We start from the raw sequence: 21767 nt of genomic DNA, 5'->3' as shown, positions 1-21767 counted from the left end.
ATCTGACTTCACCATTAGTTTGAGGATGAAAGAGGGAAGCCGTGAGATGGCGAGCACCATTAGCCTGACAAAATGATGTAAATTCTTGAGAAACAAACTGGGGTCATTAATGGTAATCACGGAAGACGCAAAATTGCAAAAATCTTAGGCAGGGCCAAAACAGTGGCCACTGCTGATGTGGACTGACAGCACACCATGAAGGGAAAAATGGAAGAGACATCCACTAAAATGAGCCAAAACTGATTTATGAAGGGCCCAACAAAATCAAAAAGTAGATGCTTCCACAGCCGCTGCAGCATTGGCCAGGGGCAGGGGGGCAAAGATGCCCGCAGGGCTGCCTGTTGCTGAACACAGTGAGTGCAAGCGGCAATAAGCTGCGTAACACCCCCATCATATGGCTGCCAACACACATGCCAGCAGGCCAAAGCTTTGGTGCAAGAGGTCTCCCAATGACTGGCATGCAGAAGCTGCAGTACATTATGGCGTAAGGAAGTGGGAATCACAACCCAGGGAGCAGTGTCCTCCGTAGCTAAGAAAAGAACCCCATCAAACACAGAAAGGTGGAGCTGGAGGAAGAAGTGATTACACAAGGGATGTGAGGCACAGTCTGGGGGTTTTTCTAGCCAACTGTGCTGCACAAAAGGGAGGACCCAACTAAATACAGGATCCACAGTGAAGGCCAATGCTATTGTGGCACTAGTGATGGGAGAACCATTGATTGCATTCTGTTTCATGGTATCTAAATAGAAACAAATCAACTAATGCTTATCGAATGCCAGGTCTGAGCCTATTGGAAGGCGAGATAAGGCATTGGTGCTGGTGTGTTGTGCTGTCGGCCAGTAATGGATCTGATAATGATAATGGGAGAGGAAGAGAACTGACCACTGGTGCTGCCTTGTCTGACATGGAAGCCTTAGAGTTAAAAAGAGCAACCAATAAATAGTTTATGATCTGCGGTTAAATGGAACTTAGAACCATACAAGAAGATGTAAATTTTCTTGAGGGTGAACACAATCGCTAAAGCCTCCTTTTCAATCTGAGAATACCACTGCTGAGCAGAACTTAAAGTCTTAGAAGCGTAAGCAATGGGTTGTTCAGATCTGTCTGAATATTTGTGCACCACTACCACACAAATACCGTGCTGGGAGGTATCCGTGGTTAACATGAGATGATGACATGGCTGAAAAGTGGCCAGACACAGCGTAGATTGAAGCTTAGATTTAAGCAAAGAAAATGCTCCGTCACAAGCCGGGGACCAGAAAAAAGGCACATTTTTACACAAAATTGCATGCAGTCGCTGAGCAACAGTGAATGCATCTGGTAAAAATTTATGGTAGTACACAACTTTAGCTAGAAACACCTGCAGTTCCATAACAGAGGTCAGCCACAGCAAACCCACAATTGCGTCAACGTAGTGACCCCTGTGCGAGAAACCTCAAAACCTATGTACTCAACTGATGGCTGGGGGAAAAAAAAAAAAAAGAGCTAGGATTTGCGAAGATTGCACTTGAAACCCACAGACTGCAAAACTGAAAACAATGATCTGAGATTGTTTGTTATGGTGGTCTTCGATGGAAGAACCTGAAACAATGATATCGTTGAGGTAATTGATGTAGCTGGATACAGAGGCTGTCAGCTATCTAAAAAATGCTGAAAAATTGCAGTTGTGTTTGTGGTGCCAAAAGGCAAGCATTGACATTGGTATACACTGATAGGTGTATTGACAACAAGAAGGCACCTAATGGCCTCTTCCAAGTGGAGATGGAGGTACACTTCTGGGAAATCAATCTTGGTAAAGTAGTAGCCACCTGACAATTTTGTGAGCAACTCATCGGGGTGGGGCAAAGGGTACACATTTATCACAGACTGTGCATTAAATGTGACACTAAGTCACCATGGAGGCGAAGCCTACCCGTCGGCTTCTTATCGATGACCAGTGGTGTAGCCCATTCACTAGAAGAAACAAGCTGAATGACACTGAGCGGAGTCTAATTCGGCCTTGGCAGAGTCGTGCAATGTGAGAGGCACCTGTTGCATCCAAAGTAAACCGATGGTGGGCGGATTCCTTCACGTAATGTGGACCTGAAAACCAGCAGCACAACATAGCCCAGGGGAAATCAGAGATGAAAACTCAGAGCAGAGGATCTCCAGTTGCTGATCAGAAACTTCACCTGGACACTAAATTTACCTCTCAGCAATGGCAAAACACAAAGCATTTAACACATCTAACCAAGACAGATCTATGGTATGGGGATGATCCATGATGAGGAATATGAGGGAATGAACAGCAAATTTGTAAGAGACAGGAGGGGAGAACTGACCTAGAATCGTAATCTGCTGTTTACTGTAGCTAACCAACTTCCGTGAAACCTGTGTGAGGGGAGGTGAGCTCAAGTCCACATATGCCTCTGCATTTAATAAAGTCACTGCAGCTCCTGTATCAACTTGCATTTTTAGTGGTTTATTAAACACACGCAAGTCAATAAACAATTTATATGGGAAGACAGCCATTGTAGAGATACAGTTTATGTCCATCGGTACTACTGTGTCTGCCACGCCTGAAGAGGAGTAACACACTGATGCAATGTGACCGTTCTTTCAGCATTTGTTGCAAATTGCCCAACACTTAGGGCACACAGCATGCTCATGTTGGATGATACAGTACGAGGAAGACAGAAAAGGGTATGTGACCACTGTTGTTATGCGGTTTGTTGCCGCCGTGGCCATAACCAATGCTGCCCATGTGACGCTGAGTTGAAGGTTGTATTGCTGCAACGCCTTCCCCGTCATCCTGAACACTTGCAGCGTGCCTAACGCAATTGACTGAGCAACTTCCGATACCTCCCCTCCATACAGCAATATGATTGCCAGTGGCAGTGACACTTCAAAAGACTGTGCTATATTGAGCACAGCCGTAAGCGTCAGATTCTCACACTGTTCCTTGTCGCAGACTTCCCTATCTGGGGTCAGACTATTAACAACATCACGCACTATGTGATCAGCGATAGGTTCATGACAGGTACAAGTTACAAATTTACAACAAAGGCTCAACTGTGTAATTTTGCAGCCCAGGTTTTGCAAGATTGGTTTGGACATTTCTTGACAACAGTAAAATTCTACATGTCACAACAACATGCATTCTGTCACAGTAATAGGTTGAGAGAAACTTGCACATTTCATCAAATGATAAGATGACCAGTTTTTGCAAAGGTGCAAGTTGGCACAACAACTGATATATGTGCATCGAAGGCCAGGAAAGAAAGAAAGCCCTACACGAGTTTGCAACAGGAGAGTAACCTCCGCAAACATGCAGACACGACTTGATCGATGGCGGTAGTCAAAGCCTGATGATGTGCTGTGAAAGCTTGCTGCTGGGCAATGAGACGTTGGAGTATTTCTTCTATCAAGATGTTTGTCGAATGACTTAGCACCAACACTAACATTTGGAGAAAATATAACCCTCATTTGTCACCAAGTTTGTTATAGCAAGAATAAATACGATGTATGGAACATATTACTTTACAGAGTGATACATAAGATACAGGTTGTGCGTAACCTTGAACAAATTGACTGGGCAACAGTAATAAGGCATAAAGAATAGGCTAAGCACTAATTTGCGATCACTTAAGTAATGTTGTTTCTTTGGCGGCTCACCAGCGTGTGCCAAGGGCCAACCCAGGTGGCCTCTATAAGCAGGCCTGTGAACTGTATGGATGTCTGCTCTCTGAAATTGCGCCTGTCGTGAGTGAAAGCACATCACATACTTTCTGGACTGTATAAGTGTAACTGCCTGTCATTTGGAGCTGCCAGGGTCTTGCAATTGCTCGGTAATATTTGGAACAATTAATAGAAAAGATCCCTCTATGTGTGCACTACCTAACAACATTATTGTAACAGAATCAACTCTGTAAAACTGAATAAAGAAAGACATTATGTGTAATCCTAAAAAGTGCACATCTGCTCTGCCTACAGTGTAATAATAAGTCCACAGCATAATCAAAGATATGGTAATGCCAACTCAATGACATATCAAAGAAAAGGTAAACTAAACTGCTCAAAAAATGTTTTGCACCACCTGCATATCTCTGATTAAAAATATTTCATACGAGGTCCTGGTTAAGGACAAGGAAGTCGGTGCTACCGCTGCATTGGACTCAATCCTCAACCAGATCCTCCAACATGTGTAACAGAGATGGTCTTGTGAATTTTGACAGCACTGTGCACCTTCCATTCATTGTGTTATTGCTTCAAACTTCACAGTAAACTGCTACTGGCCCTGGATTCATTGGACTTTAGAATAATAATTCCACAAGCACTCTGTATGCTAATCCCCAAAGGAGAGAAGGAAATGAAAGAATAAGCATTGTGAAACAAACAAATAGAAGTTTTACTGTGAAATAAAAACAAAATAATAATCAATAAAAAGGTGGTCACTTTGAACATGTACATCTGTGAAATCAAAATCCGCTACTGGGTGACATTCAACACTGTGATGCTCCATCCCTGCACTGTAAGCTGTTTGGATATTACTCAGCCTACTGCTTAAGCCTTCAATGGTGGTGGTCCTGACAACATCCAATGTGCGGGAAGCATTGCTGCTACAACACACTGCAAATTTCAACTGCGCCTAATTATGTTTTAATGAGGTTCATGTCAATGGCTACAAGATAAGCACAGTACTTAATCAACATTCAGTGCTTAATAAATTACTGCCTCATGGCATGGAATTCAAATGCTGATGACCCCTGCACTTTCTTATGAACTTGGATGAGGATTTCAGCTTTCAGGAAACATGTTTTCAACTACAGCAGAGTTTAAAACATATTTCATACAAGGTCCTGGTTACGGAGAAGGAAGTCGGTGTCACTGCTTCAATGGACTCAGTGCTCCAACATGTGTAACAGGGATGGTCTTGTGGATTCTGACAGCACTGCACACCTTTCATTTATTGTGATAGTGCTTTAAACTTCACAGTAAACTGCTACTGGCCCTGGGCTGCAGAACAATAATTCCACAAGCACTCTGCATGCTAATCCTCAAATTACTACAAGTACACTGAGGTACAACACATAACAATAACTTACCTTGATGGCATGCCTATTGGTCTGGCATCAATTCAGAAATTGAAAAGACTACCAAAGTTCAGAACAGTGGTCATCACTGGTGCCACATTTTTCGTCTCTGCCAATACAGCAGCATTAGGAAAGAATCCATGAAGACTATGCAAGGGTTTTCCTGTACTCAATGTGGCCCCCTGGTAAGAGACACCTTATCAAACTACTACTATGGGCAAATATTTCATCCACCATCGCTCACTATTATTCTAATTAGTTTCCTGACCTTATACAAGTGGACACCAATGAAAGGATGAAACCCAGCCAAGATCATGCACAGTCACTGCCACAAGTTCGTGTTTGAGCTCCCGCACCCATTGCCTTGAGTGGCATCACAAGTGCAGACTCTTTACCGTCTAAGGGGCTGAAGTGTGTGCATGCAGATTTGGGCTTGCATCTGACTGGTTGCCAGACACAATTTTAGGTGAATGGAGACAGCAAATGTTTTGTGACTTGAACCAAATGCACATCTTACATCACACAAGAAAAAGTGAAAGACACAGCTATAAGAACACCTCACTGCTTGCATCATCATCGTAGGCAGTCTCTGCAGCATTTCAGACCACCACCTCCCTGACAACACCAGCTGATAACTAAACATTATAGTACATAGATATCCTTGAGGTGAATGTAACAACAGTGTGCAGTGTCTCTTGTGATGCAACTGTGAGCTATACAGATACAACCTCTCTCTGCTCAAGAATCAATGTACCTCAGACATGACCCCTTCCATTGAGCCCCTCCTCCACCACAAGCTCTAGCCCATATCAAAGAAACATGCCTGGGTGGCAATGGAGATGGAAACAACATCTCTGGCCAGCGTGCAGCTGCATCAACAGGTGCAGACATAAAGCTAGACCTGTTTACTGCTAACGAATCTCCAATGACATCCTCTGACGGAGAAATCTTCGGCTCTGAGATTCCACTGCTGATCTCCTTAAGGTAGACCTACAATAGCAACTTGCATATTCATATGATGTCCGCCCCCGGTAGCTGAGTGGTCAGCATGACAGACTGTCTATCCTTTGGGCCCGGGTTTGATTCCCAGCTCGGTCGGAGATTTTCTCCGCTCAGGGACTGGGTGTTGTGTTGGCCTAATCTTCATCATTTCATCCCTATCGAGACGCAAGTTGCCGAAGTGGCATCAAATCGGAAGGCTTGTACCAGGCAGGTGGTCTACTCAACGGGAGGCCCTCGTCACATGACATTATTATATTCATAAGATGGCACGTGGAAATCTTATGTCACGCATCTATTTACTGGGAGTCTGTCATTAAAGAGCTGATGAGATCAGAACATGCAACAAAAATTTAACTGGGACAGCTGCTGTTTCCTTAGAGGTGCATTGAAACAGGCACTTGCTGCTGAAAGGCTACAAAGAGATATGCTGAATTATTCACTATCTAACAACATCAGCATTGCCAACAATGCTCCTCCATCACAGACATGGAAATATTCTCCAAGAGCAACTGGAAATTCCTTTACTTGACATCTTCATGACAAAATTTGGCCAAGTAAATAAACTATCTCACAGCCTCCAGATAACACACGACAATGGAGGAAGTAGTTGAAAGTTTGAGATTACATCAAAATCTAATGCAGCAAGAAGTCCACAATGCATTTACTGCACTCATCTAGTAATTGAGACACAGAGTCATCAGCAGGTACATAAACAGACTGAGAATGTTGTTAGCTTTCAGGTGATTCCCAGGGCTCTGGTTCAAATGGATGTAGGTTGCAGTAGTTACGCAGAATATTAAACCTACCAGGTACAGCAAAAGTTCAAGACCAAAGAGCACAATCCAGGACAGTAACATATTAAAACAATGTAACAAATGTTGCATACTACTGTACAGCAGTTTTTTTTATGTCAGACACAGTCAGTATAGCTGTTCATTATCTATCTCATTTGTGACTCAACAGAGGAGCAGCATACCAAATTATTCAAATCACACCTACCTAACTGAAGGATTAGGCCCACGGTGCTATAGTGTGTTAAATCCTTTAGTAGTGCTTTCCTTTCTTCTACATTTGGATTTTTTAAAGGAAAGCAAAAAATTAATAACTTATACCAGTATATCAAATGAGGGCAATTAATCACAATTTATTCCACTGATTTAACTAACACGGAAATTTCCAAATGAGAAGAATGCGATATCAGACAGCCTCCCCAGACGTCCTGGTTGTGGTGACAGACTGATCTGTAGTGCAGCACGAGGTCTAGGTTAGGTTCGACAGTGTTAATTTGGTTCTGTGCTGGTGAAGCGAATGAATGCGAATGCCATGAGAAAGTTGCGGTAACAGACTGACCTGTAGCCTACCTTAACATTTACGCTCGCGGCATATTTAATGCACTTTGCCATACTTGACGCACATTTTATAATCTAAGACGGCAACGTAAATCCTGAAAAACTAATTTCATAAACGACAGATCTTAACGAGTTTTTGATCATATTTTGTACATATATCATACATGAAGTACGAAAAATTCAAGAGGTTTGTGTGTGTGTGTGTGTTATACTTGCGAAAATGTCTAAGTCAAGTTTATGTGAAGAGAGAGATAAATCTACAACTGACAACAGAATGTTGGTTAAATGAAAAGAACTGAAACTTTTGTTGTCCTCCTGTCCCATGAAATGGGCGCAATTGTACCGATCATCAGTTTATAAGTCGATGTCAGGAATTATGTAACCTTAGATAAAAATGTTCTGTATATTATGAAAGGAAGTATTTTACTGTACATGAAGTTTACGATGTAATGTTGACTCTTCTCCCCTTTTTAGAACTGGAGCAGCACACACAGACGATATTACAGTACTGTACTTACAATGCATTTTACGTAGAGAAAAACAGACTAGCAGTTTATGCCCATATATTTCACAAGTGAAGTAGTATTTCGTTTTCCACATTCACCGTCCAAATCGTCACAAAGGATAAATCTATTTTCACAACGTTGTAACAGCTAAAAAACACCTGCGGCTAACTGTACACTGACAGTTGACACCTACGGCCCGTCAGCAAACATTTCAATCCCGCAAATCACATGACTTGCGACTGCACAACAATGCGTCGATACAATTTCTTTCGTCGGTATGCACAAAGACCAGATCGTACTACGCAACTGCAGCCTGTTTTCCACAACAGAAAGCAGTAATTAGTTTTTGACAGACATAAAGCAGTAGTTTTTTGTATTTTGAACGTGTACAATCGTAGAAATTTATTGTTAGAACGTTTTCAAATTAATGCACTGCCGGTAACATACACACAAAATACCACGATTTTCGTGAGATTCGATGTTACCAACAACTTTTATATAGGTACGACGTATACGGCAACACAATTCTCTAATTTTGAGAAAAACGCTATTTACTATAAGTGACGTGCTACCAAAGCGTTTAATACGGTTAAGGGGACTGGTCCGTTATTACCATGGGAAACCTTGAAAAAAAATGAGTTTTCTAAACAGTGCAACACAAAGAATAAGGTTTGTAGGCCCATATAATGCTTACCATTTTTCGGGCACATTTTTATGTATGAATCACAGCTTCGGCTCTCATACTTTTTTATTTGTATTTTTTTGTTGCAAGTGAAATAAACCATGTAAATTATTTATGTACATCATAGGTACTCTTTACTCAAAATACAAACAAAGTAGGGAGGGGTTTTTTCCTGTAAGTTCTTTACACTATTATCGATAAAGCAGACTATTGAAAATATGGTGTTGTCATAAATTGTTATACAAAGACACTTTGATTATCAAAAATTTTCGAAATGAATTCTGGGTTTTTCTTTAAAAAAGCATTTTATTTTCGAAGTTAAGTCACAAGAGTAGTCTGCTTTTTAGTTAAGCGTTTTTTTTACGACAGTATACATAATTTCAGATCTCTAATAGTTTTTGCCAAAGTGTACCAGAAAGGGAAATAATTTAACTTTCGGGAAATTCAAGTTAAAACTTGCGTGGCACTAATGCATCCCAGGTCCATATTCATCCTGTTTCTTGTGTTGTTCTTCCTCCGTCCTCTTTTTTACACTTCTTGTTATTCTTGCTTCTTTGGTGGCGTCAAACACCGATTTTTCTGCTTCGAAGAGTCTCCTTTGGTCAACGGGTATTAGAGCTCTTTGCATATTTAGTTCACCAGGCACTCCCATCAGTTCCGTAACATTAAGCCTTGACACTGCATCGTCATTGAAACATGGAACATTATCTAGTACAACTATTTTTGAAGTATTTAGTCCTACTAGAACAGTTTTTGATATCAATTCCCACATCAATCGTTGAAACTTTCATTTGGATTTTGAGTCCTACCATGTAAACATTCTTATAATAATCTTGTGTCACTAAGGGCCCTATGTATAGGTGTTATAACTTCCATTGTAGCAAATTGCAAAGAATGTTTATGGTTGTAGGTCTCACCTTGGGTAACAGCCTTCTGGTAGCCACACCATGAGTCACTGCCAGGTGGGCAGAGTGCTTGACATAGGTTGACATCTGTGGAGGATTTATTCCCTCAAGATAATTTTTATTTTGTCTTATGTTTTGTCCATAATAATACTGCAACCTATTTCTTTGTCTGTAAGCCAACAACATCCACTAATGCACTTAACAGCAGCTAATTTCTTTCCTTTCAAATTCCTCAGTCTTGTACCTAAGCTTTTATGGACATGTCAAAAGCACTCCATTTATTCAATTTTTGTCAGTATAAGGTTTGGATCCACAAACTTTTTGGTACTCTTTCGAGTCTCGATCTCCTAGTTAAGATATATACATCACACTCTATTTCTCCACTGACCTGTGAAATATCTTCACATCTTCAGATTCCATCCCTCTACTGTAACCACTGAAATTAATCCAACATTTATGATTTTCAGTTCCACTAGTATAGCCATGACAGTACTTGGTAATACAGTCCACATCAATGACTCTACCATTGCCCAAGGAGACAGCTGTCACTTCACCATTTAGGGAATTATGGCCTCTTCATTGGCAGAATGCACCCATGGCTACAGACAATCATGTATTGCTGTCATTTATGTCTACACTTTCCTGAACAGCGTTTTTCATACTATAATTTCCTACTTCCTCTAAAGTCTGTACAATAATTTTAATGTACCTGTCAAACCTAGTATGAGGAGATAAGTCCATAAGAGCGCCAAAAGTTTGCACTTCTGTATCCTTTGCCTATACACCTCATAGCACAAGCAGGTTAATTATTTGTTTATACATTGCCTTATTAGTTACGCCACAAGAATAACCACATTCGCCTAAATCACAAAAATTACAAACAATTCTAAATTTTAATGCATAACCTCTTCAGGTACGTATCTCTTTCAACTACCTTCACGCCAGTATTGCCACATTCCTTCCATTGCAAAGCTTTATTTATAAGTTCAGATAGAGTATAGTTCAACAATAACACAACCTGAATGAATAGCTGGCGTCTCTATAGTATCAGCATTGATACTGTCAAGCCCATTGTCCAAATATTCCAGTTTCAGCTTCAAAGCACTTTGAGTAGAAGCTGATTGAAGTGTTGTATCACGTTATATTTCAGTATTAGCAAAATTAATCCGTTTGGTGATTCGGTTTCCATAAAATTTATGTTGTGTAACATCGAGCTTCTTAGTTCTTCCCACTGCTTTCAAGTGGAATAAGAAACTCTCTCACATAATACGAAACTCATAAACACAGTAACTTTGCTGTAAGCAAAACATTCGCGCTAAAACAACAGCAAACAATGACTAAACCCTCTGTAGAAACAAAAGACGAGCAACCCTAAACCTTTCGCAGCTTAGCCAACTTAAGGGAGTAAAATGTCATAAAAACGAAACAAATGAGAGCAAAACTTTATTTCGTAACAGAGCTGACTGTGTGCCAAAAGCCGGGTTCACACAGGCAACAAAAGTATCGCCACTGCTAATGGCGAACTGCAGTTGCTTTGTAGTTGCATGTGTGAACTCCTAGTTTTAGGTGGCGCCATTTAAGAAGCGCGACTTTTGTCATGCCACAAAAAGTTGAACTTGGTTCTACTTTGTTGCGCCATTTTGCCTTCACAATCGAATAACGTCATTCGATTGCTACCTCGCGGCTGGATTCAAACCTTTCTAGTGCCTATAAGTTTGCAGATAGTGCTTTTTGTTTGTGCATTTGCTATTAATATGTCGAAAAAGTGGTCAACAGCGACAATTATGTGATTCTTGGAGGTGTATCAAGAACGAGAATGCCTCTGGAACCACAAAACCGAATAATACAAAGACAGAAATTTGAGAGATGCTGCATTAATTGAAATAGTAAGCAGTATGCGTGAATATGTACCTGGAATTGATGTAGCTACAACAAAATTAAAAAATCGAAACATTCGAAATGCTCATATGCATGAACATAAAATGGTACTGAAATCACTTAAGAGTGGTGCGTCTACAGACGGTATTTATGTACCCAGCCTTGCTTGGTTTGAAGCTGCAGACCGGTTCTTAAAACATGTAGTCGAGACAAGAGAGACGAGAAACACTTTGGCAAGGATTATTTTACATTTATTATGTTTCCAAAACACCGTATTTAGTAATATGTACAGCCGTTTAATCAGCTGAGACAGGTGACACCATTTTGCAAACTTCGCAGTTACGAAGAATTTGTGGCGTCCTGTGTGAACGGTAGCTCAGAATGACTTGACTTGTGGCGATACTTTCGTTGCGTGTGTCAACCCGGCTATAGGGAAGACGTGGTGCATGCAGCCACTTTTAAATTCCTCTAATTTTGGTACTTTCCGTGGTCCTTTTTCCTGGAAGAAAACTTTTTCTCGTTCAGAAAACTGCAGAGAATTTTTAAGACAAAAATATAAAAAAATCGTCTTTTTGACAGTTATTCACGTGCATGTCCCCTTAACTTGATGCACAGAAATGTCATGTTTATGTGAATAGTTCAAACACAGAGGCGGAAACGTTCGAGGTTTGCAATATCAGCAGGTCACTTCCACAGCTAGGAAATTTCTGTTAATACTTGTTTCGCAATTGCAGTAGACATATCTAGATCCTTGTAGCTTCTTCTCGTTGCCACGAATCAAGTCGTCGTCAGCCACTCATGTAGAGAAATTGCTCCCTATATACAAGTATTTTTCTGTTATCTGAGGACACATGAGCATCAAAAGATAATTATAAGTTTCCAGATCCACACGAAATAATTACCCCAGTTGTCAGGTCCATGCTAAAATTCGTGAAGTAATATTATGTGTGAAAACTGCCTTCGTTTAAGCAGTCACTATTGTCTAGAACATTTTGATCATTCTTTCTGTTTCTTTCATTTTTTTTTTATTTGAATAGAAGTTGCGGACACAAAACATAACAGAATTTCCTCTATTTCTGAATAAATGAATTTTTTTGAGATTACCTGAGCCCTGGGAACTGATATGTCTTTTCTGCACCTACAGATGGCGGCGAGCAGTAGATTGGAACCATATGGACTTGGTCTAGGTTACAGTACACATGCTGGAATTTCACAAGTTCATTAAGGTGTACTGATTTTTAGCATTGCGTTACAAATGGTGAGGTAGCCATGAAGCGTTTCTGAAAGGTTCCATTTCGTTTCCAAACATATGTTTTCAATTAAAGTATATCTTTAACCACCAATATTACACTTTTCGTAATTTTACTGCAACAAATTTTACCAACAGTGAGGTGTTTCGAGAGAGATATTCAATGTGTTGGTGTTTTGAAATAGCATTGATTCATTGGACATAAGATAAATGAACTGCTCCTTTAATTCGTCTGCTAGAACGGCTACCTTCCCTTTCTAATCACGGACGAACACCTGAAACTAGTTTTCAGTGTTTCTGAAACTAAACTTATGTTATTGAGATACCTTAATGGACGCTGCTGAATATACCATATACGTTATTGGAGCCAAAGCTGGCTGGCTTCAGCTGTTTTTGCTTGTACATCAGTAAGCTGTATCACTTTCAGAGCTGTTGAAGCTGCATTAGGAAAAATGGCTAATATAACTTTTTCAGTAAGTTTCAGAGTAAAATCTTGCCAACACTTTAATCCCTCCTTTATCCACAGCTCAGTCCATATGAAAACAGATCTTTTCAATATATAAACGATGTAACTTTGAGATTAACATATCCTGCAGCAAAGAAATAGCATAACCTCCAGTTGTCACTGCTTGATGTGAATGTTATCACTTCGAAGTTACATTTTCCTCGTGTGTTGTGAATCAAGTGATCGGGAAAGTCGATAGAGGCCTCTTTTTGTCTTCAATACTGCCTCACGTTTGCACAAAATCTTGTGAACTGTGGGTTACTTGTACAATCTTGTCGTGCCTTTCCTACACCTACACACTTCTGAACCCGTTCCAACGCAACTTCATCTGACACCCTCTCACAGACAATGAAATCTGCTCCAGTATTTATCCTTCTTACCAGCTATAGCTTTTCACACCTATTTCCATATCATCTTGGGGCACCCTCGCCCTCCTCTCTTCCTTTTTGTCTTTCCCAGTACCCACCTTACTACCTGCCCTCTATGGTTACCACCAAACAGCTCCATATGTTTATACCTACCACTATTGAAATGTTTAATGGGCCACAGCTTCTTCACCTAACACAGGGTCTTCAGTTCTTTAGTGAAAGTGCAGTGCTTCTTTTTAACGAACTTTGCAGTTTCATTTTCATTTTAAAGTTTTAAATGTCCATTTTTGTCTTTTCATCTTTACCTGTCAGACATTTTATTTCCTTTTCAAACTTTAAATGAGAAAAAACTCTTTCTATTTGTAACCATTTATACACTGTACTTTAAAATCTTTTTAAATATTTGCATCTATAAATATGTTTTAGCATTTCTTCACTAATTTGTAAATGCTCTAAGCTGAAAAGTGTGATATTGTACCACTGGCCGCCCACCCATTCCTTGCCCATGTGAACTGAGATAAAATAACAACAAAGAAAAAAATATTATCTTGAGGTTGAAGCACACTATTATGCGTGCATTTGCTTACAAATAAGTTTTTTTGATAGGTTCCGCCTTGAGCAAACACATTTGTTCTTCTTTTTTAACTCAGAACACAGCAACAAAGAAATGGTAGGCTCTCACTTGCAACAACAAAGTGTTTCACAGTACTTAGGTAACGTAGACATACAGTTTTTTTCAGTAACTGTAAAATTTGACTATGAGTGAGAAGTGTGGGCTCTTTCGTAGGTTTGTGAGCGGTGGGTTATGGTGTGGGATTTGTTCAAAGTATTTTCATTGGGGGGAATGCAGCAGGGAAGACAGTGGGCATTTTAGTGAGATCCTCTCCTGGGAAAGCAGAATCTGCAGTAGAAATAAGTTGACAGAGGAGCAGGAGTGTAAGATCTGTGCCCTTCAGGTGCAGTCACAATGCGCAACGGAGAAACTAGATAGGTTGAAGAGGGTGAAGGGTGGTGGGGAATCGGAAGTGGCAGTTGACAAGAAGGCAGCTAGGAGGAGGAGGTATTCAGACAGTTATACTTTGCATATATGCAATAGATTTGACCAACTGTCAGAGTTGAGTGGAGAGGAGCCTTTGTAGCTGTAGATGTAGGGAACATCCAGCAGTCCTCAACAGTTAGGAGGTCTATGTGAGTTGAAAAGTCTAACAGAAAGAAAAAGGTTCTGCTGCTAGGTAGTTCGCACAGTGGAGGTGTGGGCCAGCAGTTGAAGGAAGTGTTGGGGAGTAAGTACCACGTCCCCAGCATTGTTGGCTCAGGTGACTGACAGCATAGGGGAGTTATGTAGGAATTTTACGAAGGGGGATCAGATAGTGATAGTGGGTAGACTTGGGAACAGTCTTCATAGGGACAGGGAATATGATGTAGGTGGTGACCTTGTAAAGATAGCTACTCAAACTGGTGACACTAATGTGCATTTAGTCCAGTTGTTTTAGCGTCATGATCGGCCTTATCTTAATGCAGCTGTTAGGCGCGTTAACATGGGGCTGGAGAGGGTGCTGATGGCAGAGGGCATGGATCACATTTCGGTGGTGCCAGTTGGGTCTATCAGTAGATTGGGTTTCACTAGGCATGACCTGCACCTCAATAGGTACGGGAAGGGGAGGCTGACAAAACTTACAGATGACAGTGTAGTGGGTGGTGGTGTGATCACTCATGGAAAAATGCCTGTAGTAGTTGGTGTTAGAGCTGCACCTTTTTTAGACTGAAGTCAGCTGCTTAAAGAAAGTCCCTCTAACTAAGGGCTCATCTCCAGAGGACGCCATGTTTCCAAGTAGAGAAGGAAGTAGCATATTTCATCAAGATATAAGGCATATTAAAGTTAGTGAACTTCTTATAGATTTTGACTCTAAAATTATTGGTATGTTGGAGCACCACTTAAATAATTTGACAATTCAGAGGCTTCCTTTATCAGGATACTGATTAGCTGGCTGTTTTTCAAGGAGTTCCTTGCTGGATGGGGGAGTGGCAAGGTGCGTAAAAACAGTATTCCATTTGAGTCCATAGACGTATCACGGCACTGCACTGAACACATATTTGAATTTTGTGTGGGGGCAGTTCAATTTAGTGAAACTAAACCTCTAATTGTTGTAGGTTATAGGTCCCCTAACTGTGATGTCAAAGCATTTCTGCTCAAGCTGGAGAGGGTTCTTGATTCACTTTGGAGGGAGTACCAGACATTGGTTGTATATGATGGTGCAAGAAAAAGGATGTTGGTAGATCTCCTAAATTCTCATGATCTGATACAGACTGTGTTTTTTCCAACTAGGGTGCAGGGGAGCAGTAGCACAGCAATAGACAATATTTTTATTCATTCTTCATTACTAGATGGGCATTCTGTTAGTAAAAGGGTGAATGGCCTTTCAGACCATGATGCACAAATTTTAATATTAAAAGGCTTTTGTAGTCAAACAAATGTCACATATGAGTACAAACTATGTAGGAAAGTTAATCTAACAGCAACTGACAGTTTTTTAAACCTTTTCAAGGAACAAAGTGGCAGGATGTTTCTGGTGCCGATAACATAGATGATAAATATAATGCTTTCCTTAACACGTTTCTCATGCACTTTGAGAGTTGCTTTCCATTAGAACATTCTAAATGGGGTACTAGCAGTAGTAGGCAGCCCGGGTGGCTGACAAGTGGGATAAGGATATCATGTAGAACAAAACAGGAATTATATCAAAATGTTAGACGTAGTCACAATCAAGCTACAGTAGCCCATTACAAACAGTATTGTAAGGTGCTTAAAATGTTATTAGGAAGGCAAAGAGTATTGGGTAAGCAAGTGGGATAAGGATATCATGTAGAACAAAACAGGAATTATATCAAAATGTTAGACGTAGTCACAATCAAGCTACAGTAGCCCATTACAAACAGTATTGTAAGGTGCTTAAAATGTTATTAGGAAGGCAAAGAGTATTGGGTAAGCAAATACAAAAGCCAATTCACATGATAAAATTAAAAAAGTATTGTCAGTTGTGAAGGAAGTGTGTGGTCAGCTTCCCAAGGTCGACGATATAAAGTCATTTCGTAGCAAAAATATATCTGTTACTGATAAATCAGATATATGTGCAGTATTTAACAATCATTTTCTGAGCATTTCTGGTAAATTAAATAAAAATTTAGTTTCTGCAGGGAATCATATAACTTTCTTGGCAAATGCCTTTCTGAGATTGATGTGTGAAACACTCCTCTGTACATAGTCAAGGGGGAGATTGGGTCAGCAAATAAATCACTTAAGACTAAGGACTCTCATTGTTATGATGGAGTGCCTAACAGAATATTAAAGTACTTTGCTGCACATATTAGCCCTGTATTTAGTTACATTTGTAATTTTTCCTTTAGGAATGGTCAGTTTCCTGAACGATTAAAGTACTCAGTAGTAAAGCCGCTTTATAAGATGGGAGAAAGGGATAATGTAGACAATTTTAGACCTATTTCAATGCCATCAGTCTTTGTTAAAGTTATTGAAAAGGCTGTGTATGTAAAGATAATTGATCATTTTATATCACGCGATTTGCTTTGAAATGTACAGTTCGGCTTTAGAAGTCATTTAACAACCGAAAATGCTATATTCTCTTTTCTCTGTAAGGTTCTGGATTAGTTAAACAAAAGGTTTTGAACGCTAGCCATATTTTTTGATTAAAATAAGGTGTTTGATTGTGTTGATCACAAAATATTGCTCCAGAAGTTGGACCATTATGGAATATGGAGGTAGCTCACAACTGGTTCACCTCTTACTTTAGCAACAGACAGCAAAAGGTCATTATTCACGATGTTGAGAAAGGTTGTGATGTAGGGTCTGAGTGGGGTACAGTCAAATAGGGGGTGCCCCAGGGATCAGTGTTGGGGCCACTCCTGTTCCTTATTTATATAAACGATATGCCCTCGAGGTTTATGAGTAACTCTAAAATATTTCTGTTTGTTGACGACACTATCTTGGTAGTAATGGATGCTGTGTACAACATTGCCTCGGTTTCAAAGAGGGCAGTTCATGATCTAAGTTCATGGTTTGTAGAAAATAAGCTAAAGGCATATCACAGTAGGACTCTGTTTTTACAGTTTCTAACACACAATTCAACAAAACCTGACATTTTAATTTCACAGAATGGGCATATGTTTAGTGAAACTGAACAGTTCAAATTTCTAGATGTTCAGATAGGTAGTAAACTATCATGGAAAGCTCAAGTTCAGGATCTTGTTCAAAGACTTAATGCTGCAATGTTTACTATTCAAACGGTATCTGAAGTGAGTGATTGTTCGACATGAAAATTTGTCTACTTTGCTTATTTTCATTCATTTATGTCGTATGGTACTATATTTTGGGGTAACTCTTCCCATTCTAAAAGGATATTTTTGGCTCAGATACGAGCGGTTTGAGTATTAAGTGGTGTAAGTCCACAAACCTCTTGTCGTCCCCTGTTCATGAGCCTGGGTATTTTGACATTGGCCTCTCAATATATATATTTCTTACTGCCATTTTTTGTCAACGGTACTAGCTTACTCCCAAGAATAAGTAGCTTTCACTCAGTTAATACTCAGCAGAAATCAAACCTGTATTTGGATCAGACTTCCTTAACCCTTGTGCAGAAAGGTGTGCAGTATACTGCTGCATCCATTTTCAATAAGCTACCATTCAAATTCAAAAATCTTAGCAGTAATCCAAGCACTTTGAAATCGAAACTGAAGAGTTTCCTCATGGGTCACTCCTTCTATTTTGTCGAGGAATTCCTTGAAAAATTAAGCTGATTCTTGTATTGTTGGTTGCGTTTAATTAAACTCGTGGATTGACTTTTTTCGTGTTCATAAACATTTTATTTGTATCTTTTATTACTTTTATGTTGTAGTTTCATGTACTGTCACGTTCCATGACCTTGAAGATTTGCTCCTAGCTGCGTGGGGTAGCCATGCAGTCTGATCCAAATTTGCTCCTCAATTTTATCCTATGGAAGTTAATGTGTAAATAAATAAATAAGTTCTTACCTCCATGATGCCAATGTGTCAGTGATCTGTATACTATCTGAACGTCGAACTCCAGCTGTATGAATGTGCTGGTCAAAAATGCTCGTATTTCACTTCTTGATTAATTACAATATTGCTGTTATGAAATGTCACTAGAAAGCAAAATTCAGAAGTGTTGCACAAGGCGTGCAAAGAATTAATTGTCAGGCACAGACACTCCATGCTGCCACATGATTTCTAAATCATTTCTAATAATGATGCGGTTCTTTCAAAATTGTGTTTGTGTGGCAAGTCTCTTGCTGGCTAAGGCTGCAGATGATCATGATAGCAATGGTCTTCTGTATGACTTACACTGCACTCCACATGATACCTTAGAATTGTCGACAGATCAAGCTTGTTAACGAAGCAGTGGTACAGCACATTCTTCCAGGTTTTCAGAGTTGTCTGGCATCCCATGTTTACACAGGTCCATAAATTACAGGTGCCAAGTTGATGTCCAATAGGTCCCAGATTCATTCTTATGAAACAGACTTGATGACCAAGACACTGATATGAGTGCTGCTGAAAGCACTGTAGCACTATTTGAAACTTATACCACACACAATCAGTTACAGTACATGACATAGCTCCATGCAGTATATCAAATCAGACTTTCAAAGCAGTGCGTTCAATTAACAATATAAATGTTGCAAACTTTAGGGAAAGCCTACAGCAGCTAGACTGGGATGAAGTGTATAGGGAACCCGATGCAAACTTGAAATATAACTTATTTCACGATACATTTGAAAATTGTTTTTCCAAGAAAATAGTTAAACATAATTCCAAGAAAACATATAAAAAATCTTGGCTAACTAAAGGAATAAGAATATCTTGCAACCGTAAAAGAGAACTGTATCTAACAGCAAGAAGGAGTACTGACTCCGTAATTGTTCAATATTATAAAAACTATTTTGCAGTACTAAAAAAAGTTATTAAAAAGGCCAGAAGCATGTGTATCATGTCTGAGACCAGTAATTCTAATAACGAAATTAAAGCAATTTGGAATATTATTGAAAGGGAAACAGGGCAACCAAGAGCACAGGAAGACTTTATTGCCATAAAACTGAATGACAAGTGTGCTAACAAACAATCAGAAATTGAAAATATTTTCAATAATCATTATTTAAATGTTGTGGAGAAAATAGGATCTAGATCTTCACTAGAAGAGGCAAGGCTACTAATAGAAGAGGCCATACCTGTGCAGTTTGAAACAACTATAACTCCACCAACCTCTCACTCTGAAATCAGTAAAATAACAAACTCACTGAAAAGTAAAAGCTCTTACAGAATTGATGGCATTTCCAGCAAGGTACTTAAAGCTCGTTCCCCACAGATAAGTAGGATTCTCAGCCACGTATGTAATAGCCCTTTGGAGCAGGGTGTTTTCCCCGATAGACTGTAATATGCCATTGTAAAACCATTGCATAAAAAGGTGGATACGTCTGATGTCAACAACTACTGCCCAATCTCTCTTCTGACAGCTCTATCAAAAATTTTTGAGAAAGTAATGTATTCAAGAGTAGCCTTCTATATTTGTATAAATAAAGTACTAACAAACTGTCAGTTTGGTTTTCAGAAAGGCTTTTCAACAGAAAATGCTATATACACTTTCACTGATCAAATATTAAATACTCTGAATAACCGGACATCACCCATTGGTATTTTTTGTGATCTCTCAAAGGCCTTTGATTGTGTAAATCATGGAATTCTTTTAGATAAGCTAAATCATTATGGTTTGAGGGGGGCAGTTCACAAATGGTTTAATTCATACTTAACTGGAAGAATGCAGAAAGTTGAAATAAGTGGTTCATGTAATGTTAAAACAACAGCTGATTCCTCAAACTGGGAGAGGGGGGGGCTATCAAGTACGGGGTCCCACAGGGTTTGGTCTTAGGTTCTTTACTGTTCTTGATATACATTAATGACTTACCATTCCACATTGATGAAGATGCAAAGTTAGTTCTTTTTGCTGATGATACAAGTATAGTAATAACATCCAAAAACCAAGAACTAAGTGATGTAATTGTAAATGATGTTTTTCACAAAATTATTAAGTGGTTCTCAGCAAACGGACTCTCTTTAAATTTTGATAAAACACAGTTTCGTACAGTAAATGGCACAACTCCAGTAATAAATATAGACTTTGAACAGAAGTCTGTAGCTTAGGTAGAATTTTCAAAATTTTTAGGTGTGTCCATTGATGAGAGGTTAAACTGGAAGCAACACATTGATGGTCTGCTGAAACGTCTGAGTTCAGCTACGTATGCTATTAGGGTTCTTGCAAATTTTGGTGATAAGAATCTCAGTAAATCAGCTTACTGTGCCTACTTTCATTCACTGCTTTCGTATGGCATCATATTCTGGGTTAATTCATCGTTGACTAGGAAAGTATTCATTGCTCAAAAACGTGTAATCAGAATAATATGGTGGAGCCCACACACAGTCATCCTGGAGACATCTATTTAAGGATCTAGGGATCTTCACAGTAACCTCACAGTATATATATTCACTTATGAAATTTGTTGTTAATAATCCAACCCAGTTCAAAAGTAATAGCAGTGTCCATAGCTATAACATCAGGAGAAAGGATGATCTTCACTATGCAGGGTTAAATCTGACTTTGGCACAGAAAGGGGTAAATTATGCTGCCAGAAAGTCTTTGGTCACCTACCAAACAGCATCAAAAGCCTGACAGATAAGGATCTAGGGATCTTCACAGTAACCTCACAGTATATATATTCACTTATGAAATTTGTTGTTAATAATCCAACCCAGGTCAAAAGTAATAGCAGTGTCCATAGCTATAACATCAGGAGAAAGGATGATCTTCACTATGCAGGGTTAAATCTGACTTTGGCACTGAAAGGGGTAAATTATGCTGCCAGAAAGTCTTTGGTCACCTACCAAACAGCATCAAAAGCCTGACAGATAGCCAACTAACATTTAAAAATAAATTAAAATAATTTCTAGATGACAACTCCTTCTACTCATTGGCTGAATTTTTCGATGTAAATTAAGGGAAAAAACATAAACATTAGTGTCATGCAGTATTTTGTGTAATGTAATATCTTGTACAGACATCTTTTATTAACCTGACACGTTCCACATCATTACGAAGTGTCATATTAATGATCTATGGAACAAGTATAAATCTAATCTAATCTCACTTGTGTGGGTGGAATTTTGGTGG

General features: G+C 39.4%; 1 protein-coding gene across 5 annotated transcripts in view; it reads right to left on the bottom strand.

Annotated features, from left to right (window-relative positions):
• Positions 1 to 21767, bottom strand: part of LOC124776738 (NAD-dependent protein deacylase sirtuin-5, mitochondrial-like) — a 109627-nt gene that overhangs the window by 41953 nt on the left and 45907 nt on the right. Inside the window, exon 1 of one of the 5 annotated variants that reach the window (XM_047251862.1) lies at positions 10535 to 10845. The exons of 1 other annotated variant lie outside the window; for it this stretch is intronic. Coding sequence is in view for 1 of the 4 variants with exons in the window: in XM_047251860.1 (XP_047107816.1) it covers positions 7856 to 7857 (2 nt within the window). In the remaining 3 variants the exon portion in view is untranslated. Of the gene's footprint in view, positions 1 to 7855; positions 7876 to 7941; positions 8208 to 10534; positions 10846 to 21767 lie in introns of those variants that run through there. 3 more of the 5 variants (XM_047251858.1, XM_047251861.1, XM_047251860.1) reach the window with 3 other exon arrangements.

The sequence above is a fragment of the Schistocerca piceifrons genome, chromosome 2 (genome assembly GCF_021461385.2).
Source record: "Schistocerca piceifrons isolate TAMUIC-IGC-003096 chromosome 2, iqSchPice1.1, whole genome shotgun sequence".
Lineage (NCBI taxonomy): Eukaryota > Metazoa > Arthropoda > Insecta > Orthoptera > Acrididae > Schistocerca > Schistocerca piceifrons.
Note: the sequence above shows the minus strand (reverse complement) of the source record. Positions and strands in the feature narration are given on the sequence as shown.